At 53.1% G+C, this 22,485-nt stretch overlaps 11 protein-coding genes across 11 annotated transcripts; 6 read left to right on the top strand and 5 right to left on the bottom strand.

Annotated features, from left to right (window-relative positions):
- Nucleotides 1–181: 181 nt before the first annotated feature.
- Nucleotides 182–1,371, bottom strand: BO97DRAFT_436728 (40S ribosomal protein eS10; the record flags this gene model as incomplete). The annotated part of the gene is made up of 5 exons (XM_025697807.1): nt 182–439; nt 507–667; nt 858–894; nt 978–1,113; nt 1,325–1,371. 5 exons carry the CDS (start codon nt 1,369–1,371, stop codon nt 182–184), a joined length of 639 nt encoding a protein of 212 aa, XP_025548797.1.
- Nucleotides 1,273–2,521, top strand: BO97DRAFT_407574 (telomere maintenance SDE2 family protein). Its single transcript, XM_025695669.1, has one exon. The coding sequence runs from the start codon at nt 1,428–1,430 to the stop codon at nt 2,370–2,372; it is 945 nt and encodes a 314-aa protein (XP_025548796.1). The 5' UTR covers nt 1,273–1,427; the 3' UTR covers nt 2,373–2,521.
- Nucleotides 2,522–2,688: 167 nt separating this feature from the next.
- On the top strand, nt 2,689–4,978 carry BO97DRAFT_395961 (uncharacterized protein). Its single transcript, XM_025694063.1, has 2 exons — nt 2,689–3,223; nt 3,296–4,978. Exons 1-2 carry the CDS (start codon nt 2,740–2,742, stop codon nt 4,882–4,884), a joined length of 2,073 nt encoding a protein of 690 aa, XP_025548795.1. The 5' UTR covers nt 2,689–2,739; the 3' UTR covers nt 4,885–4,978.
- Nucleotides 4,979–5,354: 376 nt separating this feature from the next.
- On the bottom strand, nt 5,355–9,107 carry BO97DRAFT_445331 (leucine--tRNA ligase CDC60). Its single transcript, XM_025698539.1, has 4 exons — nt 8,973–9,107; nt 6,386–8,889; nt 6,135–6,333; nt 5,355–6,060 (listed from the first exon to the last, which is right to left on the bottom strand). Exons 1-4 carry the CDS (start codon nt 9,045–9,047, stop codon nt 5,464–5,466), a joined length of 3,375 nt encoding a protein of 1,124 aa, XP_025548794.1. The 5' UTR covers nt 9,048–9,107; the 3' UTR covers nt 5,355–5,463.
- A 568-nt stretch (nt 9,108–9,675) lies between these two features.
- On the top strand, nt 9,676–10,916 carry BO97DRAFT_407570 (mitochondrial 54S ribosomal protein mL61). Its single transcript, XM_025695668.1, has 2 exons — nt 9,676–9,831; nt 10,091–10,916. Exons 1-2 carry the CDS (start codon nt 9,793–9,795, stop codon nt 10,667–10,669), a joined length of 618 nt encoding a protein of 205 aa, XP_025548793.1. The 5' UTR covers nt 9,676–9,792; the 3' UTR covers nt 10,670–10,916.
- Nucleotides 10,917–11,011: 95 nt separating this feature from the next.
- Nucleotides 11,012–12,615, bottom strand: BO97DRAFT_407569 (rhomboid family protein). The gene is made up of 2 exons (XM_025695667.1): nt 12,123–12,615; nt 11,012–12,050 (listed from the first exon to the last, which is right to left on the bottom strand). Exons 1-2 carry the CDS (start codon nt 12,512–12,514, stop codon nt 11,336–11,338), a joined length of 1,107 nt encoding a protein of 368 aa, XP_025548792.1. The 5' UTR covers nt 12,515–12,615; the 3' UTR covers nt 11,012–11,335.
- A 513-nt stretch (nt 12,616–13,128) lies between these two features.
- Nucleotides 13,129–13,544, bottom strand: BO97DRAFT_162078 (uncharacterized protein). Its single transcript, XM_025690235.1, has one exon. The coding sequence runs from the start codon at nt 13,477–13,479 to the stop codon at nt 13,258–13,260; it is 222 nt and encodes a 73-aa protein (XP_025548791.1). The 5' UTR covers nt 13,480–13,544; the 3' UTR covers nt 13,129–13,257.
- Nucleotides 13,545–14,737: 1,193 nt separating this feature from the next.
- Nucleotides 14,738–17,773, top strand: BO97DRAFT_162015 (WD40 repeat domain-containing protein). Its single transcript, XM_025690234.1, has 5 exons — nt 14,738–15,050; nt 15,173–15,189; nt 15,274–15,422; nt 15,551–17,209; nt 17,261–17,773. Exons 1-5 carry the CDS (start codon nt 15,001–15,003, stop codon nt 17,285–17,287), a joined length of 1,902 nt encoding a protein of 633 aa, XP_025548790.1. The 5' UTR covers nt 14,738–15,000; the 3' UTR covers nt 17,288–17,773.
- On the top strand, nt 17,314–18,111 carry BO97DRAFT_161837 (uncharacterized protein). Its single transcript, XM_025690232.1, has one exon. It carries the CDS (start codon nt 17,403–17,405, stop codon nt 17,892–17,894), a length of 492 nt encoding a protein of 163 aa, XP_025548789.1. The 5' UTR covers nt 17,314–17,402; the 3' UTR covers nt 17,895–18,111.
- Nucleotides 17,910–19,112, bottom strand: BO97DRAFT_161921 (uncharacterized protein). Its single transcript, XM_025690233.1, has 3 exons — nt 19,027–19,112; nt 18,333–18,966; nt 17,910–18,268 (listed from the first exon to the last, which is right to left on the bottom strand). Exons 2-3 carry the CDS (start codon nt 18,869–18,871, stop codon nt 17,926–17,928), a joined length of 882 nt encoding a protein of 293 aa, XP_025548788.1. The 5' UTR covers nt 18,872–18,966; nt 19,027–19,112; the 3' UTR covers nt 17,910–17,925.
- Nucleotides 19,113–19,733: 621 nt separating this feature from the next.
- Nucleotides 19,734–22,077, top strand: BO97DRAFT_395944 (MFS transporter; the record flags this gene model as incomplete). The annotated part of the gene is made up of 8 exons (XM_025694062.1): nt 19,734–19,780; nt 19,888–20,014; nt 20,083–20,236; nt 20,302–20,422; nt 20,493–20,544; nt 20,613–21,036; nt 21,086–21,402; nt 21,499–22,077. 8 exons carry the CDS (start codon nt 19,734–19,736, stop codon nt 21,904–21,906), a joined length of 1,650 nt encoding a protein of 549 aa, XP_025548787.1. The 3' UTR covers nt 21,907–22,077.
- Between the last annotated feature and the right edge of the window lie 408 nt (nt 22,078–22,485).

Raw genomic sequence — 22,485 nt, 5'->3', positions numbered from 1 at the left:
TGAAGTCATGAATCATGCCATTAATCCTATTTCATGGTATCGAGACAGTAAAGAAAGGCATAATCCCATTTTTGGTAGGGTTAAGGAAGTGCATAGTGCGGCAATTTCTGACTAGACGTCTACTCAAGCCACACTAGCAACATCCCGTGTAGCCCTTGGAAGACCTGCAGGCGACATTCTCTTAAGAAGAGGGAGCACCACGGCCACGGCCGAAGCCACCACGGAAGCTAGGGGCGAACTCGCCGGGGGCACCACCCTCCTTGTTCTCACCCTGCTCGCGGCGGCGGTAGCCACCCTCACGGGGAGCACGGGGACGGCGCTCGCGCTCCTCACCACCCATCATGCCACGGGGGGGAGCGTGGGAACGCTGCTGCTTGATGTGGGTAGCGGGGACAACCTCAGCGGGGAGGTGGAGCCACTCGCGGAGGTAGTCAAGACCCTAAGATACAGGTGATTAGATTCTATCTGAGATTTTTTGCGGGGTGATTATTCGAGCATGAACATACCTCGGGGGTGAGGGTGTAGTAGTAGTACTGCCACGAGAAGCGGGTCTTGACGTAACCGCGGGAGTCAAGGGACTGGAGGGCCTTGATCACGTAGAGGTTCTTGGTGTCAATGTCGCCATGCTTGGGAAGGTTGAAGTCCTTCTTGGCCACGAGCACACCCTCTGTTCGAGACCGTCAGTAAACCACATTCATCTCAAGTCCAAAACACTTCCAACACATCCACAGTCCTCGGTCACTATGAGATATAGGCAAGACAGATAGAAAGACATTGACTTCTCTCAACTATCCATCTCGCCACTAGTCGTGATGATCGAAGGCGTGAATGAAAGTGGAAGAGGGACGGTCACATACCGCGGAAGAGGTACTCGTGGATCTTCTTGCGGTCTTCCTTGGGGATAAGCCTGGAATGAGGGTCAGTCAGGGGGATCTTATCATCATTGGTATCTTGCAACCTAAAGGGGCTATACGCACATTGTTGCGAGTTCCTGGCGCTCTTCGGGGAATCGCTCTAACAACGCGCGAAGAGAGTGGTTTAAGAGTAGTTGATGTCGAGTGGAGCGGGCGGCCGTCGAGTGGAAAAAGTGCGGTGATTCCGAATCGGGAAGACCTGCTAGGGCTGTCACCCTAATCGACTCCGCTAGTCTGATAAGACTCACATCACGTGCGGAAGTCGTCTTGTGGCCTGAGGCAAGGAAAGGAATCATGAATTAGTCATTGATCCGCTGCTTATCGGGGAAACTCTCCGCATTGCGTCTCTTAAGACATTCTTCGCCTCAGCAAGCGCCTTCCATCCACGTCAGATCGAATCTTGATATCACCTTAGCAGCTGGCGCAACTGCTGTGACCTGACACATATTCTCTCCATTTTGAACTTCTCAACTAGCTTTACTTGGGATATCAGTCAACACAAACACCTCCAAAATGGCGTCGCAAACCATCAACGTGCTCCTTTCATCCTTCCCGGGACTTTCGCTTCCCTCCACCGTCACCTTCTCGCTGCCTTCATCCTCGAGTCTTGCCGATCTTGCAGACAAGATCTCATCATACCTTCCTCCATCTATCCCCCTGCACTCCTTGATCCTAACGACCACGAACAACAAACAACTCATCCCCTCCGCCGGACCCCTCCTCCCTTATCTCTCCAGCGCCAATGGCGACGCCACCACCCCGACAACCCTGCTCCCTCTGCGCCTAAGCGTGCCCCTATGCGGAGGCAAAGGAGGTTTCGGGTCGCAGCTGCGAGCCGCGGGAGGGCGGATGTCGAGCAAGCGCAAGCGCAACCAGGGCGACGACAACGGGTCCAGCCGCAACCTCGACGGGCGGCGACTGCGCACGGTCAACGAAGCCAAGGCGCTGGCCGAGTACCTGGCACTCAAGCCCGAGATGGACAAGAAGGAGAAAGAGGAGCGGCGCCGCCGGTGGCAGGCCGTGGTGGAGGCCGCGGAGAAGCGGCAGGAGGAGCTGAAGAACGGCGGCGGCAAGCAGAAGATCGACGGCCAGTGGATGGAGGACAAGGAGGAGATGAACGAGAAGGCGAGGGAGGCCGTCCTCATGGCCATGAAGGACGGCCTGTGGACCGATAACCTGCGCGATACGATCCTGGGCGGCTCGAGCACCAGTGCCAGTCCCAGTGAGGACAGTGGTCGGGAGACCCCGTCCACCAGCGACGACGAGGAGGAGGAGAGCGATGAGGAGGCTGAAGTGGAGATGGTTGATGCGCCGGGTCCGTCGAACCCGACTCGCAGTGCGCCGAGACGGTATATTGGATTTGATGAGGATGATGAGTTTATGAGTGACTCCGAGGACGAGGAGGAGGCTGAGGGGCCTGCTGGTGATGTTAAGGGCAAGGGAAAGGCGAAAGTTTGATGGATATAATGCATGGGTCTCATGGTTTCTTATGGCGTACGGTCTGAATAAGGGAAATGCGGTTCTATTCCACTTTGATTGCGGCTTATGCTCTTTTTGCATGGTTATTCTAGTATAGCTTTCACTTAGCAATTATTTTTTGTACCAACTGAACATTATGGAGAAGTTATCTGTAAACATTCTATAGAAGTGCATTGATAATAAGTTATGTTCACAAGTGATCCAATCACTTATCAGTATTCGCCACTCCAACTTTTTACGGACTGCCAAGCGGACCAGCAATGCTGGCTGCTATCAACCAACATTATCCAGTCAAGTTTCTTACTGTCTCGTCTTCGCCGCATTCCTTGGCCCGTACAAGTTCAAAATGCCGGCCTATATCGGGCGTATGGTCCCAAGAGCGACTGGGGTGCATCGACTCTCATCGCGACTCCGATCTCAAGCCGTACGACGTCCATTGCATCTGTTGACGCGGCCGGAAATCCTTGCCCTCCGCACGCCCGCAAGCCCGAGTATCAGCAAACAGCTACGCAGCTACTCCACGGCGGAGGCGGAGCCAACACCCTCTATCTCGCCATCAATTTCGACAGACTTGCTTCCTATTTGTTGCCCGGGATGCGGTGCGTATGCGCAAACCGTCGAGCCCAGTGAGCCCGGATACTACAGCAGAACAAGGAAGCAGACACGGAAGCTCCATAAGAAGGCACAGCGACAACTCGAAGGACAGGAGGCCGATGGGGTGGAAGAGGGAGATGTTTCAAGACTGAAGGCTGAAGGGGATCAGGCGGTGGAAAGGATCCAGCAGTATATTACGACAGAGACTGCGCAGTGGGGGAAACCGCTGAGCAGACGTAAGTGATCAACCATGCTCGATCCAGCCACTATTGCATTGCTCGTTGCTGACCCGTTTGATTCGGTCATAGCTGGAAAGCTCCTCCAAGAAGCCGCAGATACTGCTGGCAAATACCTTGCCAAGACGCAGACGCCCATTCAAATCTGTGACCGATGCCACGACCTCATTCACCACAACGAGGCGGTTCCGGCCGTCTCTCCGACCATAGATTCCATCCGCGCGTACCTGGACGAGTCGCCACACAAGGAAAACCATGTCTACCTTCTAGTCGATGCAGCGGACTTCCCAATGTCTTTCATCGACAACATTCATGAAGCGCTGAATATCATGAGCCCGCGTTCGAAGAACCGCCGCTCCGCGACTCAAGAGTATCGGAGCTCGAAGAAGCTGCCGACCCTCAGCATTGTTATCACGAGGTCCGACCTCTTAGCCCCCACGAAGGAGCAGGTCGACTCGAAAATGCAGTACGTCCGAGACATGCTCCGTACCCGGCTCGGACTCTCCCAAGGTTTCCGCCTGGGTAACGTGCACATGATCAGTGCGCACCGCGGCTGGTGGACGAAGGACGTCAAGGAGGAGATCCGGAATCATGTGGGTGGAGTCTGGGTGGTTGGCAAGGCCAACGTCGGCAAAAGCAGCTTCATCGAGGCTTGTTTCCCCAAGGATACGAAAAATCTGGAGAAAATCGCGGATCTGGTGGAGCAGCGCGAAAAGGAGTCAAGGCTGTTGAACCATGTAGACCCTGCGCCTGTGGATACGGACGGTCTTCTGCCCCCTGCACCTCGCGAAGAAATGTTCCCCGTGCTACCGATTGTCTCCTCGCTGGCCGGCACGACCGTCTCCCCAATCCGCATCCCCTTCGGCCGCGGCCGCGGCGAGATGATCGACCTCCCTGGCCTAGAACGCGGCGATCTCTCGCAATACGTGCTCCCCGAGCACCGCCGCGGACTCATCATGACGAAGCGGAGCGCCTTCCAGCGCCTAACCGTCAAGCCGGGGCAATCGCTCCTGCTGGGCGGCGGCCTCGTGCGCATCACGCCCGTGAACCCGGAGGACGTGATCCTAGCGGCCTGCTTCGTGCCACTCGCAACGCACGTCACCCGCACTGAGAAGGCCATCGAGATGCAGCGCGGCGAGCGCGCGCTACCAGGCGACCCTTTCCTCCGCGAAGACGCGCTGCAAACGATCGCCTCAGCCGGCCGCATCAACCTGCAATGGGACGTGACGCAGTCGCACCTACCGCACTCGCTCGCCCGCGCGGTGGCCGAAAAGCGGATCAAGAACCCCAAAGTCCCCTACCGGGTGCTGGCCACCGACCTCCTGATCGAGGGCTGCGGCTGGATCGAGCTCACCATGCAGACCCGCACCAAGCAGCGCGACGCCCACGCCCTCAATCTCGACGAGTTCAACGAGGACCTCGACGACGACGACTTCGTCAGGGAGTCCCAGGAGGACGACGACGTCGACGCCGGCCTCTTCACCTCCCACCCCCAGGTCGAGGTCTTCTCGCCCCATGGCCGCCATATTGGCTCCCGCGCCCCGCTCGAGTGCTGGAAGTATATCGCTGAGAAGAAAGCCGCCGATAAGCGCGTGCACGGTGCCCGCGGCCGCCAGAATATAAGCCGTCAGCACCGCGTGAGTGCTAGTCGGGGTGAGTAGTGATTTGTCTACTTTTTAGTTCTTAGTGGGATGGGGTGCCCCGGAGGTGTGGTCTGTAAATTATCATGTATATTAGTCTCTATTGGTTGTTCGCATAGCGCTTGGCGCTTGGTGTTGTTGTTGTTGTTTATCTGTGTATATGCTGGTGTGGAATAAAAGCTCTCTCCTATCTGTACACTATATTTTGTATGTTCTGTAGGATATTCTTCCAATGATACGATGACCGTGATACCGGCATGCTGGTTTATTCTTCGAGTTTATGTTCCAGCGATGAGTAATAGGTGACATGTTTAGGATGTATCACATCAGATTGAACAAGGCTCAATTGATATATATCCGTGCATGTCGTATTTACAGTATCTACACAACACACCAACCCTAAAACAGGGAAATCAACAACTTAAGAAGACAAATGAACGTAAATCATCAAACTTTATATTTCTTCCTTGTAAAGTAAAGGATGCCATCTTCACGATATATCTTTCAGATCAAGCGAAACCCAAAACCGTCTGCGGTCTAGATCGCATGCAAACACAACTCTCAAAGAAACACCCCAGTAACTGCTATTGGTACTACTTTTTACTCAATATTGGCGAAGTGGAAAGTCGGCTGACCGGGGACGGCATTCTCAGCGAACAGGCCCTCCTTCTTTTCGCCGGTGCCGACGACCTCACCGGTCTTGCCGCCCTCGTCGACGGCGACGATCTCGAGCTCCTTGCAGCCCGTGACGCGGGTGATGGCGCCGACCATATCCTGCAGGACGGCGAGCTCGTCGAAGGGCAGCTTGCGGTCGAAGACGGTCTCGGGGGCCTCCTTGGCGACGACGAGGCGGCGCTTGAGGGTCTGCACGAAGGGCATGGCCTTCTTCATCTCGCCGAGCTTGCCGACCTTGGCGTTGAGCTCCTTGTCGTTGATGGCCAAGCCGTCGAACGCCTCGCGCACCAGGTCGATGTACTTCTCCTGCCACTGCGGGTACTTCTTGGCCGCGTAAATGGACAGCTTCTTGGGCTTGCGCGGGTCGAACGTCACCTGCTTGCCCTTGGAGAGCTTCTTGACGAAGGCGGCCTCCGCCGAGGTGATGTTCGACGAGGTGGCACGGGTGTAGGCCAGAGCCGCGGAGAGCTCGGGGGAGACGTCGGGGACGGTGGGGAACTGGGCCTTGTGGATGGTTTCGGTCTGAGGAGGAGGTATGGTGTTAGCACTTCCCATATTTCGGAGGCGATGTTTTCAATAAGTTTTGGGAAACGAACCTTCTTCAGGATCTCCAGCCAGACGTATTCTGCCCAGTGAGGAGCAATGATGGCGATCATCAGAGCCTGGAGCTCGATGTACCGGAGGACCATGTCGCGGTGCAGACCAACACCGGCCGTCGTTGTAGCCTCACGGTAGTAGTCACGGGCGCTGACAAAGTCATACAGACCGGACTTCAGGGCGAGCTTGAAGTTGGTGCTGTGGGCTGTTAGCTACTGTTACGTTGCATAAAGGTTTGGGGTGTGCTTACTCCTGGTAGTGCTTCTTGGTCTCACGAACCAGGCTGTTCAGCTCGTTGTCGAAAAGCTTGTCCCAGAAGGAATCAGCAGGACCGGTACGCAGGGTCTCGTCCTTGAGGGTCTCCTCCATCCAGTCCTTCAGGGTGTGGAGACGGAGAATGTTACTGTTAGCAACGGTCTCCTCGAAGTTGGCATCTTCAATACCATCACCAGCATCGGCGAAGGCGATACGAGTGGCATCAGCACCGAACTTCTCGACGGCATCCTTCAAGGTCAGGAAGTTACCCGTGCTCTTACTCATCTTCTCACCGTTCAGGAGCAAGTGACCGTTGGCACGGACACCCTTGGGCCAGTACTCGGGAGGGAAGAGAGCAACGTGGATGTAGAGGAAGAAGGTCAAGTGGTTGGGAATGAGATCCTTTCCGGAGACACGGACGTCCAAGGGGTACCAGTACTCGAACTCTCTGCGCAGCTGCTGCAGGGCCTCCTTGCTAATTCCGCTCTTGGAAATGAGCTCGTCGTTGAGCTCACGGCGGCAGAAGACGTAGTCCCAGACCTCGTCGATCATCTGCTCAGCCTTGATGTTGAGAGAGCCGAGAGTCTTACCATAACGGTCGCCGTGCAGAAGGTGAGCGATGGTGTAGTAGGCCATGTAGACCGTGGAGTCACTCAAACTCTCGACCAGGAACTGGGTGTCCCAGGGCAGCTTCGAACCAAGACCGTAAGTTCTGGCGCAAGCCCAGCGGTTGAGCCAAGAGAGGTTCTTCTCGAAGCCGTTCTTGGTCTCGTTGGAGTAAGTGTTCAAGGTGTTGACGACGTGGTCCAGGGTATCCTGCTGCCACTTGGCGTCGTTCTCACCATAGTTCAAGAACCACTGACCCAGGTAGGCGACGACACAGTCGTCTCCACTGCGGCTGACGACCTTGCCCATGGGGTCGGCGAAGGGGAAAGCATCTCCGCTGTCGTAGAGAGCCTTGCGAATCTTGTCCTTCACAGCACTGACGGGCTGACCCTTGAACTCACCAACAAGCATGGTGCCCTTGTAGAAGGCTTCACCATAAGCGAGTTCCTTGGCCTGTGCCAGCTGTGTGACATCCTTAGGAGAGTTGATCTTAAGCTGCTTGACCAGAGTAGGAGCGGTGAGGTTTCCGTAGGTGGGTGTGTCAATGAGAGGGTGGATCTCGAGCTCGGCCCACTCCTTCTTGATGCCGTAGTACTCGGGCTTCTTAGCGAGATCGAGCAGAGTGGCGTAGTCATCAGGGCTGTCAGAGGGGACAGAGGTGACGACACCAGTGCCTTTGGTAGCGGAGACACCCTCCATGGGAAGGATGCGCACACCTTCAGTGTGGAAAGAGAGGGGAGCGTTGACGAGGGTTCCGACGAAGGCAGATCCGGGGGCCTCGACGACGAGAGGCAGCTGATCCTGGGACTTGGGGAAGTTCTCGCTGTCGAAGAAAGTTCCCTGGAAGGCCATGTTCCAGGCAGCTCTCTTGGTAGCAACGAAGTACTCCTTGTCCTTCACCTTGTACAAACCGTAGGTGATCTTGGGGCCGAGGAAGCAGCAGGTTTGACCGTACATGGTCTCGGGGCGCAGAGTAGCAGGGACGAAGTAGACGCTCGCATCCTCCTCGATCTTACCCTTGACCAACTCAGCGATCTGAGGAGCCCACTCCTTGACCTTCAGCTTCATAGCGGTGTACTCCTGGGGTCCAATACCCTCACCCTCGGTTCGGTCGTGGTCCATGCAGGGCTGTCCATCCTTGGGGGAGTAGATGGTGTAACGGCTACCGTATTGAATCTTGCCGAGTTCGTGGAGGCGGTTCATCTGCCAGCGGACGAAGGCGTCATAGTAGGGGTTGGCGTCGGTGGTGACGAACTGTCTGCGCCAGTCAATTCCGGCACCAATGCTGTCGAGATCGCGGATAGCGAGAGGGGGGAAGTGCTGCAGCCAGTAAGCGGCATCGGCGAACTTGTGAATCTCCTCAAGAGGAATGCCAATGGCCAACATGATCTGGAACTGGTACTTCATCTTGACCGTCTTGGCGGCGGCCTTGCTCTTCTTGCCGGAGAACTTCTCCGCCTGCTCGGCCTTGACCTCCTGGGTCGGGGCAGCGACGATGGCCTGTTCCTGCTCGCTCTCTTCCTTGTAGTTCTCGAAGTTCTGGCCGAACTTCTGGACCTCATCGCGGAGCTTATCGGCGCAAGCCTTGATGGGCATACCGGTACAGTGGAAGCCCAGAGGGAAGAGAGCACGCTTGCCCTCCATACGGGCGACACCGGTCATGAACTCAACCTTACTGGCAGTGAAACTGTGACCAGCGTGCAGAGTACCGTTCATGTAGGGATAGGCCATGGTTCCGAAGAACTTGGGGTGCTTCTCACGGAGCTCCGCGGCGGAGATGCTGCCATAAGGCACTTCGGAGGCGGAGGGGGCATCGACCTCGAAAATCTTGTTCTTCTTCCATTGCTCCTGGTACTTCTTTTCAATAGCAATAAGGGTATCTCTCTTTTCGGTCTGTGAGTGTGGAAGCGAGGTTAGCATGGATTGGGAAACAAAGAGGGGCTCTCGCGGTAGGAAGAGGGGCAGGTGAGTCGAACGTTTTCCAGCTTCAGAGTGTTTTTGGTGCTGTTGCCCTGATCGAGCGCAGCTGCGGATGCAGCGGCGGCTGCCATGACTCCGACTGAATGATCTTCTTTTCGTGGAAATGAAGACAAGAGAGCCCTGGGGCAAGGATGGAAAGCGGAGTCGTATAGATCGTCTCGAGTTCACCGCGGGGTTCGAAAAGAATTCCTCCGTATGTGGGAAAAGGCGGTCCGTGAGTCACCGCCTGCCTTTTTGTACTTTGTTGGCTATCAATTGATAGTAAGTCTTTGAGATTGAGACTGCTTATCCTGACTCTTGAAGGTACTGGCTATAGATATAAGAGTCTCAGCTGCCCTGAAATGCCAACGGTAACAGCTGTGACTCATAGAATTTGATTTGGTGAGAGGGCTGTTGTTTGTCCCCCCACAAATTAAGTGGCTAAGTCGGGGAAATCTGACGGATCTATGCCTCCTATCAGAATGTTGGGTTACATGTAGCCTCCTTCATAATGAGATCCGATCCTAACCGGGTTCAAACCACTGTAGTTGCTCACTCAATATGGTACAACTCAACGGAATACAATATCTCTCGCATCACTCGTCAAACAGTTGTGCTGGTCATTCAAGAGCGGCAGTATCGTATGTCATCACGTGACTTGATATCGGCTGCTTTTCTTTCCGCCCAAAAATCAACGCGGAAGCTTCCAACCAGCAGCCAAACACCTTGAACCATCGCGGACACATTGCAACCAGTCGCTGCCGGATCTGCGCTGGGTAAACCTCTTGAAATCGTGCAGCGGAAAATACGAAGAGCTTTCGAGCCACTCCCGTCACAATGGTCAACCTTTTCAAGCGGATGCGGAAGCTGAAAACTGTATGTTAGCCATCGTCTCCATCCCCTTTGCCGAAACAACCTCGGAAGACTAACCTGGGCCTCGCTTATTCGTACAGAGGGTAATTATCCCCATATCTACATCCAGACGTTCTTATCGCTCCCTGTTATCACATTGAACCCCCCAAGCGACTATCGTCTCCATGCCGCCCGAACACGGAGTGGAAAGACATGCCCCCAACCAACCTAGGAAGAACGCATCCAGGCTAACAAGTAGCACCTATTGCCCGAATACCAATAGATCCTCAATGTCCGCGTCGGAGAGGGAGCGGCCATCCTGCCGGCCGCCGCATCGGCGACGAAGGAATTCCCGGCGATCACGCGGCTGCACCTGACCTACGCCCGCAAGATGTACAACGGCCACCAAGGGGCGCGGCATTTCTGGCGCAACTGCCTGCCGCGACTCAAGTACTACAACCCGGCGATTCCGATGACGGTCCGGCAGACGGACGACCAGGAGGGCCCGGCCGCCCTGACCGTCTACTTCGCCCAGCAGGCCAGCAAGACGGCGGGCCTGCTCGCCACCGCGGAGCTCAAGGACACGCACGCCCCCGCGCCCGCCGACAACGAGACCGCCGCCGCCCTCGACGTCCGAGGACTCGGCTACTCCGAGATCTGGACCAAGGTCAAGAAGCTGACCGGCGCCGAGGAGGTCCCCGCCACGGCCGAGGAATTGGCCGAACTCAAGGAGCTGGAGCGCTTGCGGGCCAAGGCGGTCGAGGACCGCGCTCGTATAGCTGCGCTCCGCCAGGCTAAGAAGGACCAGGAGCGCATGTTGCAGGAGGCTAGGGGTGAGCTTGAGAAGATGAGACAGAGCTAGATACAGTTTGTCTTTCTTTTTCTCCTTCTTGGGGAGTTTGCCTGGCTGTTTTGTGGTGTTGCGCCCATATATTGCGGTCTTCTCTCTCTTTTTTCTTCTTATTGTGTCGTTCGCCAACCCTCCCGTCTTTTTTTTTTTGTTGTGTCCTCGGAGGTGTGTCATATATCTCTGCTTTCCAGATGGGGTTACAGTTTAGGTTTGTGGGGTTCACGACTTGGTCATGGTCACTTGTAGCATAGCATTTCACCTGTTTTATAGTTTCCTATATACTCTTGTTCGATTATGTGGTTTTGAAAATGTTACATCTCCCTCAACAAAATTGGTATACCATTGTTATGATCGGTTGCGTTCTTCGTATTGTATGTAATTGACCCGGGTATCGCTGCATTAAAGAACGGGCTCGGTAAGATCCAGATTTCGAAGATATACAGTCTTTGAGCCAAAGATGAGACTCCCCTCAGTGTTACAACGCCTACCCGCTTGAAAAATTCTTGAATAATCATGAATTAAGGAAATGGGAAGAGAGCCAGGTTCAGTACGTGATTCAGGAAAGTGAAGTGCCAGCCCCCCGTTCAGTACTCCACGACACTATAGATATGTTGAGAAAGGATATTTCCAAGCGGACACACAAAGTAGCAAACACAGAACATGCTCCCAGCTCACACATCAAGCGTGGTCCGGGGTGTAGCTGGTTTCACCCAGCATCGCCTGTCCTGCTGCTACCGTGGGGGTGGGCGTCTGGCTGTGCGCCGCGGCGGCGGGCTGGTTCAGGGTCGACGGGGCCGCTCTCGCGGCGGCGGCCGCCTGGAGTCTCTGGTCCAAAGCCTTGAGGGCCAGGGCACGTCGTCGCTCGGCCTCCTCCCGCTTAGCCATGGCGCGACCGCCTCGCTGGGTCGACAGAAGGCTGGGAAGACCGGCTTCGCCGCGGGCCAGAACCTGTTGATTGCCGGATGCGATGTCCTCGTCCGAGAAGGGGGTGCAGATCTTCAGCGCGACCAAGAGCGCATAGACCTGGTCGGAGAAGAAGGCGATGGGCGGTTGAAGGAGGTCGGGGAACAGGCAGGCGAACGCGAAGGTCTCGCTGGCGTCGCCCTTGATGCCCAGTCCGTCGGTCGAAGTGCCGGTCAGGTCGGGCTGACGCTTGAAGAATCGCAGGTAGGTCCAGCTTGTCACCAGGCCGAGCCAGGCGAGGATCGCGGCGACGCGGGTGCCGAACGCGACGCCGCTGATCGTGTTCAGGAAGAGGAAGAGCGCGGGGAAGTGCTTCACCCGCATCTTCACCAGGCCTTTAAAGATGGTGACCGTGTGTTCGGGGACGAGCTGCTTGAACGCGACGAGGAAGGACGCCTGAATCGAGATACCGCCGCAGATCTGCGTGACGCTTGAGAAGGCCGGGGTGTCAGCAGGGAAAGCGCAGGAGGTTGTGCAGTCGCGATGGGTGGAGGGAGCGTACCCGTCGCTGGCACTGCCGCTCATCGCGGTAGCTAGGAGATAGATCGGTACAATGATCACATTGGGGAGCACTGCGATCGTGAGGATGAATTTGGCGAACTCGCGGGAGCCCCATGCGCGCTCCAAATACTTCCCGCCGTAGAAAAGGGTGGCGGCGTTCAGAAGGACGGTGAAGATGTTCTGCTCCACGAATGTCGCGGTCACGAGAGTCCACGGGTAGTAGATAATATACGACGGAACGAGTGTAAGGTAGGGTACGATGGGGGTGACGGTCGGCGTACCCCCGGTGGTGTCAATTTGGCGCCATCGGGCGATGTTGTACAGCAGGGAAAGGGTTAGGAGACTGACGAGGCAGATACGGGTTGCCGGAGGGAGGTTCACTCGGAGAGCCATGATGAATGGGAAGACTGAAGGAAGCTCTTGCGGTTTGCTAGACCGCAGGCTGTTTGCTCGAGCCCAGCTGGACTTTAGGGGTCGTGAGAAGGAAGGGAGAAAGTGGAAGGACAGAAATTCAGCCCGACTCAAACTGATGCTTCGGCGGTCACTTTGGGGGCTGAAGAGACGAGTCCTTTTTGGGATAAGCTGCAGGGATAGGATCGCCTCGATCTGATTGGCCATCTTGCATGGCCCTATCAGAACGGGGTCTCGTCCTTTAAAACTCCGGCCTACTACGCGGTGCTTGGACCTTTATCTGAACTATTATTCCTAACCACAATGTGGAGCATATCCAGGAAGAGTGTTTGTCGTTACTGACACTGCGGCGGAATAAGATAAAGAAGACAATGCGAAAATCGATGAAAACAAAGCAGGAAGTTGAAAACACTGCCAGCATCTATCTACTGGGAGCGACGACGGAGCCGTTCTCCTCAGCCTGGAGTATGAGATACCCCTATCGTCCTGGTCTTCTTCGATCGGGCTATCTGATTAAGCAGAAACGGGTAATAAATTAGTAAGTGCTCTAATGCCTCCCCGTAGCGTCCCTGTCGTCGATGCCTTCCGAGGGGTTTGTTCATAGCAAGTGTGGCGCAACCTCATCCCTCGTCGTGTCCCAGTACAATGGACTGAGAAAAAGAAGAGGAGGAGGAAGAGAATAAACCCAGCTGATCTAAGCGAGATTCATGCCTGTAATAAAACTACTAACTAACTAATAGGCAGGCAACACAGAGACAACCCTGGAGGCCTGTATTCTCACGGGCGGGGAACGGGGGTTTAGCCCAAAATGCATGCATGCACCAAAAAGATGATGTACAACGAACGGATCGACAGTTAGCCCAGCAAAAGGATGGACCGCACCAAGATCCAGATCGACCATCTAATAATCCCTGTGAAATAGATAACCATGGCAATGATAGCATCATTGATTGAGCCTGAGGGGTAAGGCTGACATCTACTAATGGACCTAGATGGAGATCGTATCACGGATGTCACGGCTTTTCTATCCTGGCTTGAAGGGGGGAAAGTTCCTTTCTTCTGTGTGTAGTTCCAACCATGTGTTCAAGAGGGGATGCTCCATGGATGCAGTGGAAAAGCAATTGACCTGATCAGAATAAGGTAACCAACCAGAAAAAAGAGCAGGCAGTTTCAACCCGCACCAGTCGGCCCCGTTTGCACTAATCCCAACCCGGCCAAGTGGCTAGGCCGATCCGTTGGCCGTCAATTTGATGGTCAGTGATGTTACCTAGTAGTTAGTCAACTGCACGCTAGCCGTGGCCTTAGGTAGCCTAGACGCCACAACGAGTCAAGCGCCCACTCTCCCCCCCGAAATTATCCCAGCTCAAGACCGTCCGTCAAATTGTCCACTCCCACTAAAACAATCATTTTCTCAGCTTGTTGGTGACTTTGAGGTCTCTGCTGAGGTTGATTGAGAAATCTGGACTAGACTCTTGATGAGTTGCATGAAGAAGAGACAGGTAGACTGAGTGACTGACACAAACCAAGTTCAAGGGGTGAGTGAATCTTTAAGATCATCGATCGAGTGTCCAGCCTACAATCCTACTTACATACCGTACCTGGTCTTGTGCTGCTGCTACTGCCCCGAAACTTAAGGTAGTTCCTCATCCGTCCCTCTGGCCTCCCTCTAACTTAACTTCTCCATCAGTCAACTCAACTCAAAACTCCCATAGAGATCGCCCGCTGACATCCCATCCCATCCCCCTCCCCCATTATCTTCGTATCTCTTTTTTTCTGTTCCTTCATTTTCTCCACTGACTGACCCTCTCTCCTCTGATTCTCTCTTTTTGCCCCCCCTCCCCCATTCCACTCTTACCCCCTCCTCCACCCTCACCACGCTTCCTCTTCCCAAACACCTGGTGTTGCTTCTCCGGTCTTTGCAGTTCGCTAGCGGGTCTGCCATCGTCAAGCCACACGTTGGTGTCGATTTCCTCCCGTCCCGATATTATTCGTTCTTAACCTTTCCCTTTCAACCTCTCCATTTCGTGCCTCCGCCAGAGAACTTCTCTTTCGTCAAAACTGTTTCCCCCAGGGAGCTTGTAGAATGCTCCGTGGTACATTGCACTCTTCTTGACTAATCTCACTGCCCTTCCTTCTTGGTTGACATTTCAGGCCTGCGTCTGGGTCCTGCATCTTTAACCTCCCCCTTCCGCATACTGTTCTTCTCCCTTGTCACAGCCTTGGCTGCGTCCTTACCCGTCTCATTCAATCTCCTCCCCTCTTCTCCAGCAAAGCTACCAAGTTCGAGAATTTCTTAGCACGAAGAATCTGCTCCACAGTGCTTATTCAGTCGGCTTGCGGGAACCTTCACACCTTTCGAAGCTTCATCTTTCCATCTCGCGCCGTTGCTCGTCTGTCTCGACGGAGAAGCTTTTCATTCCTGGCATGCTAGCGGACCCTTCATCTTACTAGCTGTCATACATGTAACAATGGCACACCCTGATCTCACATCACATCATGTCAATTACCTAATATGGAGGTATGTATCAGCCTTCCTCGTGAAGCCAACCTCATTACCTGGTCACACGCTCGTCCCCGTTTCACATCAGTGCACTCACTTTGTTGGTGGTTCCGTTGCATTATATGCTGACTCGATGGCAGGTACCTCCAAGAATCAGGTAGAATCCCTTCTTCTCGTGGTCAACGAAACATAACACTGTTTTTTTTTTTTCTTTTTCTGTCTTATTGACTGTCATTTACAGGACACGGTGAGGCCGCAATCACTCTGCAGCGCGCGTGGAATCATGATCCGCAGAGTTTGCCATTCGCCCCATACATCAAAACCCATGCTCTGGTCTCTTTAGTACAAAAGGGCTTACAGTATTACGAACTGGAGCATTCCATTGACCGGGTATGGACTCATTCTTCTCTATCTCATCCTCAAGTGCCTTTCCACCTTGCTATCTAATTCCCTGTTGCCACTTGCTTGCGTGAGTGCGTAAAAGCGAAGGGTGGTCCAAAGTCTAATTTGCTACATAGGATGGAAATGCCACCTCATTCTCACCGTCGAGTTATTTCTTCGGGCCAGCTCCATTAGAATCGGAGACATCAAAGGTTGAAAATGGCCTGGGGGAGACAGCAGTTGGCACTGACCAGGCGCCTGTCTCGCCCGCGAGCAAAGTTGCGCGCGAGAGCGGCGGAGGCGCCGGCGGCGGCGGCGGCGGCGTGATCAACGGTCATTTGACGGCCGAGGCTGCCGCCCCCCAGCCCGCCCCCAGTGTCAAGAAAGCCCGAAAGAGCGACCGCTCAGAAGCTAATGGAGACGAGGTGCCGATGGAAGTAGACTCCAATGGAGTCTCCCATCCAGAAATTGTACCCGCAGTGGCAGTTGAAGAATCGACGTCAGCAGCCGAGATGGTTGTGGATGGGGACGGTGATGTGAGCATGGGCATCCGACCGGAGTCGCAGGACCAGGAACCACCCGCACCGCCGCCGCCGCCGCCGCCAACCTTTACCCTGACAACCGGCCACAGCGTTGGCGTCCAGATCACCCCCGCCAAGGCGGCTGACCTGGGACCCGACACCGCCCTACTGGATGTGGCTGTTGATGAGCACGTGACACGAACCTTGTGGCGCCCCAACGACCCTACCGTTGTCGTCGCCGCCGGCGATACATTCTGTAGTCTATGGAGATTATCATCGAACGCTTCCCCTGTGCAAGAGAAACTGGTCGAGAACAATGGCGACCGCACCTGCGTCTCAGCGGTGTCTTGGGAGCCCAATGGGCACAAGTTGGCTGTGGCGACCTACAATGATATGAGAGGCTCGATCACGATGTATGATGTCTTTGGGCACGCCGTCGACTTGCTTCCAGAGGTACCACGGATGATCACCGGCCTGCACTGGGCGGAGAATGGCTCAAAATTGATTGTGGTTGCTTCCGATAGCCGAATCTCGGAACTCGCTCTTTGGGACGATTCTTTACGTCCGGACGAGTTCCCCTCTCCACAAGTCATCGATGGAACTGTACTCGATCTTTGCTGGCTCGGACCCAGCCAAGTCTATGCTTGTGGTCCTGGAATTGTCTATCAGTGTGATGTGGGCTCAAGCGTCCATATTTCCAAAACCTACTCCTCGAGTAATACAGAGAGGCTTTGGGCTTTCATCCGGTGTGCTACTGTTGGCTCCACACCCGTGGCCGTTGCTGCATCCTCCGCCAATGCTGCGCTGTGGGTACCGACCCACGATATACACCTCGAAAACGCCCATGAAGGCGATATCACCGCAATCGAAATCAAGCCCAACAGAGAACAGTCTTCGGTAATGCCAACACTATTCATGGCCTCATCATCAACCGATGATACGGTGAAGGTCTGGCAGATTAATCTAGAGTCAAAACGATTTGAATGCATACATCAACTCTCTCTCGGCCCGTCTTCGCCCGCTCTGGCTGCCAGCTTCTCGCCCGATGGCTACGCCCTTGCCGCTGCCAGCAAGGACAATCTAGTCATATGGAATGCACAACGGGGTGGGACTGCGATGGCTGCTTGGAAAGCCCCGGGACGTGAACAGCGGAAGGTGGAGGATGAATCAGGCGGGCCTGTCAATGGACATAATGGAACTGCAGAGCCAGTGCTAGATCGCTCTCTAGCGTGGGATACCGATGGCAAAAGACTTGCTTTCGGGTTTGGTAACCAGGTACGTCAATCTTAATTCTCAGTGGCTCATCATATTGACTGGCGAGAACAGCTGGCCATTGTCAATTTGCAACGCTGAGTGGCCCGCATTGCCGAACGAGGATCCCCACCACCCCAATCATTCCCAAATCTGCACTAGAAATCCCACGATATGATTCTCGATCAGTCGAAGCACATACTGCCACTATTATCAAATGGCGATGAAGGCAAATTGGGGGTTCCAGCCAGCTGCAGCACCATGCCTCGATATTTCGGTCAGACCTTGTCTTTTCGCTCCTGGTTCTCGGCAGGCCCCGATGTACTATGTTGTGAAAGCGTACCCTTGGAAAGCATCCATTTACGTCTACAAATTACACCGTTACAGCTATACTACCATAATTATAGTTCTTTCTTCGATAAATCTTTGGGTTAGATCACCTCTCAGCGGCGCATGTTGGGTCTCAGGCAGCAAAAGCGGCGGTTGGCGACTTTACGGGGTGATTTCGGTGGCTCTTTTGACTTCATTACGCTCTCCCTTCCCCTCGCACTGCACCATTTCTTCTTTGAGTCGGCTTGATCGGAGGCAAGTTTCGCCGTCCGACCTCAAATTCAGCGCGCTAGCACCTTTTCAGATATCTCTGGCATTTTGGCCTTGGGTTGCGTCACCGCTGCTTGGTGTCACAATCTATCTGTCCATTTCCTTTTAAAACAGCAAGCCCTAGTCTCAACAATTCAGACTTATTTGGGATGGTCCCTCTGTTTTTGTGTCTGCTCTTTTTGTCGTTGCTCCCTTCTCAATTTGCGATCCTTCTGTCGAATGTGGAAGCCCTCCTCAACGTCCTTCCAACCCCGCATCCATGCTGTGATGCCTTCAAAAAGTGCTTCTCCGTCGTCATCAATGGGCTCCTCTTTGGCACACTTTGTCCACCGCCGTTGATTCTTTCGCCGCCCTCTCATAGTGGGTCTTTCCGCCACAGATATAAGGTGCTGCTTATGCCAGTCATCTACCCATATCTCTAAGCCATTAATCGTTCCTTGCATCGCCTCACGTTCGGCCGAGTCTTCAAGAATATCATTTCGGCTGCCGGTGGGTTCAGTATCAATAGGACAGCAAGGCCAATTTTGGACATTGCAGGATCACTTACAGCTCGTGTATCTCCTCGTCTAGTTCCAATAGTCTCCGTGTCAACTCCTGACGCTCTTGGGTGAGCAAGCTGTGGATTTTGAGCGACTCCTTGCGGCGCTGGTCGAACTCCGCTCTCATAGTCGTGACCTCAGCAAGAAGACTCTTTACTTGCGAGTGCGATAATTCTGGGACAAGCACGACAGGATCGGTTGGGCCAACATGTGGACTCCGAGGGGAGTCTATTGGGCTGGGCGGTCGTGAATGGGCACGGGGCCGACAAAGGGCCACTTCCTGCGACAGTGCGGGACGCGGATCAAGCACGGTCTCCATCGTGTGAAGGCAGTGACGGATTGTGGTCGAGTCGGATTCAGAGATTGAGTGGCTTTCGGACAGAAGGTGCGCGAGTCGCATGAGACGTGCAGGCAAGGGAGTGGCATCGTGTAAATCGCTGTCGAGGATATGGGAAGCGTATTCCGGGTCTGAGAGAGCCTTATCCCAGATTCGGTCTGCTACCGAGGACGGCGGCGAGGGGTGCGAGTAAGGTGTTGGATGTTCCATGGGGGGCTGATCCAGGGTCTGTTGACTTGGTTATATTGTAGGTTTATTCGATCTGATGCTGTAATAATGTCACTTATTCCTTTATCTTGACAGTCCTTCAAAAAGGGTCAGATGCATGCAACGTAATTTGAGAGCAGTGCAAGGGGTGGACTGACGTGCTGCAAGCCCGTGCGCAGGCTGCAGGAAAGATGGAAATGGCGACGGGGGATGGAAAGTAGCGGGTCTCTTAGATATAAAGATTGGTACCCGAGATCAAGCTTGGGCAATGGTGTGAAGCAAACTGGAACAAGTCACGTCCTGTCTGCGATGACAGCGCGGACGACTTGCTGTAATGTCTCCAACAAGAACAACAGCTGATTAGCTGCAGGATTCCCACAGCAACCGGGGAGGAGCTTGAGCTTAACCAACGGGGACCCTTGATCAATGGAAGACAAGTTGTATAGTGATCATGGGCTGAGCGTGAATGATCAATTCGAAAGCAAGGTACTTCAGCAGATACTTAACCAAGCAATTGCCGGAAGAATAATGGGATTGTTGACCTGGGGGTTAATAGTTGACTACCTGATGATGAATAATGATCGGAATGAAAGCCGCCGCCATTTATTCAAGCCGGTAACGCTAGTCCCGCTTGGGATGCTTGTATGCCTCATACATGTAAATGGACTAGAATGGTACCTTGTCCAGCGTGCGTCATGAGCTGCTGCCTGCATTGACCAAGTTCTTTTTAAGGCACACATTTCACCATGCTTGGGAATCTGTTCTACGATATAAACCTGTTATTATATGTCTACCTCTTTCACTTTTTCGAGGCTTACTTGCGACTCGGACCGTTACCGTTGGCTTAGAATCTTTGACCTTGACAATGGGTGGCATGAATCGGGCAGCGTCCTTGGCAACGTTGGCGATTGTGTATATCTAGATTTCCTTTAATTTTTTTTAATGAGCATCTCTTTTCCTCTCCTACTCATTTTTTTTGTTCGATACGGCTGACTTGAATTGTCACCTTTTTAAAACAGATGCCTCGTCTTCTTTGTGGACATTGCGAACCTGGGCATGGCCAATATCGCCCTGCCCACAATCCAGAAGGATCTTGGTTATAATGACGGAACGCGGCAATGGGTTCTGACTGCCTACCAACTGACGGTATGGTCCTCACCTTTTCTGTTTTTGGGAGGTTTTGACGTTTTGGGCCATTGGCCTCTGGCATACAGTTTGGTGGCTTTCTTATGGCAGGCGGCCGGCTAGGCGATATCTTCGGCCACAAATATGTCCTCCTGGCGGGCATGACACTTTTCAACGCAGCGACTCTGGTCTGCGCCCTTGTCAATGACCAGATTGGGCTTATCATTGGCAGGGCCTTCCAAGGTGATTTTGTGCCGTTTCCGCGAGTATGACGTTTGATCTAATAGTTTTTTCTTTACATTCTGCAGGTATTGCAGCAGCGTTGACAATTCCTTCAGCGCAGTCACTAGTTGCCCTGTCATTTAGTGACCCTAAAGCGCGTGTCAAGGCTTTCAGCGCATGGGGCGCTTGTGGCTCGACTGGCTTTGTGTAGGTATTCCATTCTGGCTGTTTTGAAGGCTAAAGCTGCGTACAGAAGCTGATATCTTTGTTTTCTCAGGTTTGGTCCGATCTTTGGCGGCTTGTTTACTTCACTTGTCACATGGCAATGGGTATGCTTGGATAATTTAACCGCCTCCTATGCATTTGCTAATATAATTTCTTTTTATCCTGATCTTAGATCTTCTGGCTTTCTCTTATCGTTGAAGGAGCCCTCGAAATTGCAGCTCTTGCTCTCTTATTTACGAAAAACCTGCCTGATGAAAGCGCAGTAAGAGATAATGATAGTAGCAAATGGTCCAACTTACACATCCGGATCGATATTCTTGGGACCTCTATATCCGTGGCAGCATTGATCCTTCTTGTCTACGGCCTGACGACTGCTAATATCCATGGTTGGGACCAAGTAGACGTTATTACAACACTAGTTATTGCTGTCGTATTATTTTTTGTGTTTGTTCTCGTCGAGCTTAAGGTCTCCTCTCATCCCATCCTGCCTGATTATTTATGGGGTGACAGGATAAAGGTTCTGGGATGTGTGGTTGCAGCACTGACATATGCTGTCTGGCAAGGATCAAATTACTTGCTAACTCTTCAGCTGCAGAGTGCGTTTATCCCATTCACTTATTGCTACTTGATGTTAACAGGTAACAGACTTCGGCTTTTCTGCTCTATCAACAGCGCTTCGCTTCCTGCCCTTGGGAATAACTGCCTGCGTTGTTAATTTCGTCATCCCCATGCTCCTCGCACCTGTCGGCGCCCGCAAGCTACTCATTGCGAGCTGGCTTCTTGCCCTGGCTGGGTTAATTCTTCTGACCCGAATGGGCGCAGGCGAGGATTACTGGCGGCTTTGTCTCCCCGGTATGATCTTGTACATAGCCGGGATTGGAACGGTATATTTTGTGGGAAATGTGAGTGTTGTTGCAACGGCGAACAAAGAGCACCAGGGGACTGTGTCTGGTGTTTATAATGTAAGAGTTTATCCTTTACACTCTACTCGAAGAGTTTCAGGAACTGCTGTGTCAAAAACGTGGAAAGTGAGAATGCTGACAAGAGTGACCTGCCAGATGTTCCTCAACGTCGGCGGTGCAACCCTAGGTGTCGCGGTTTTGACAGTTATTTCTGATTCAGTTGCCACGAAGTACGGCGGAAAAAATGATACACAGGCTCTCTTGGAGGGCTATAGAGCTGGATACTATGGCGCCATTGCTATGATAGCAATTGGATTTGTGGTTTCCTTTTTCTTTGCAGCACCTGCCGAGAAAAACGAAGATGAAGGAGGTAACAATGCAACGCCCACCGAGATGAATAACAAAGCCGGAGAAGGCAACAAAACAAATGATGGAAAGGATGACAAGCAATCATCACCGATTTCTGATCCTAGCGCCGATGGAGAAGAGGATGGAAAGGCTGAAAAAACCGTTTCACCTGGAGTCATGGAAGGGACCTCTAAAGTTAGTGAACCAACCAACTAGAAGATGTCCAATGATTCAGCTATCGTAAGGATGGTTTTTACCTCTTATGGGAGCTGAAATGTGATCAATTGAGAAATTTGACCAGGAGAATGCGCATATGATTTCAGAATTCACACTCTATCCCATAGGAGTATCCGATTATACCTACAGTGAATTTAACTAAGCGCGGAGTCATGAAAGTAAAAGATATACACTAGCCTGTGAAACTTCGGTGAAGGAAATAGTCAAATTAGTGCTTTTACTCAAAACCATCTCTATTAATGGTAATTTTTATTATCATTTCGCCTTGTTTACGCTATGTTACTGTTGCCCTGGCGTTAGGACCGACCGCGAAACCTTCAATGCTTTCAAAGAGAGTACAGAGACAGTATGAATCTACACTATGCTAAACCAGCTCCGAATATCGATCGAGAGGAAGATGGTTTCTCCAGAATGATATTGCGTGAGCAGTCAATAGAGATGTTCTCTTCAGTGACAGAGGAATCTTTGACCAGCTCTGCCTGGGAAGCTCATTTTGTCACCTCCTATTCGATACTTGGATATTTGAGTGCAAACAAAACGTGAAATTCCTAATTATGC

Source organism: Aspergillus homomorphus (genome assembly GCF_003184865.1).
Source record: "Aspergillus homomorphus CBS 101889 unplaced genomic scaffold BO97scaffold_36, whole genome shotgun sequence".
Classification (NCBI taxonomy): Eukaryota; Fungi; Ascomycota; class Eurotiomycetes; order Eurotiales; family Aspergillaceae; genus Aspergillus; species Aspergillus homomorphus.
Note: the sequence above shows the minus strand (reverse complement) of the source record. Positions and strands in the feature narration are given on the sequence as shown.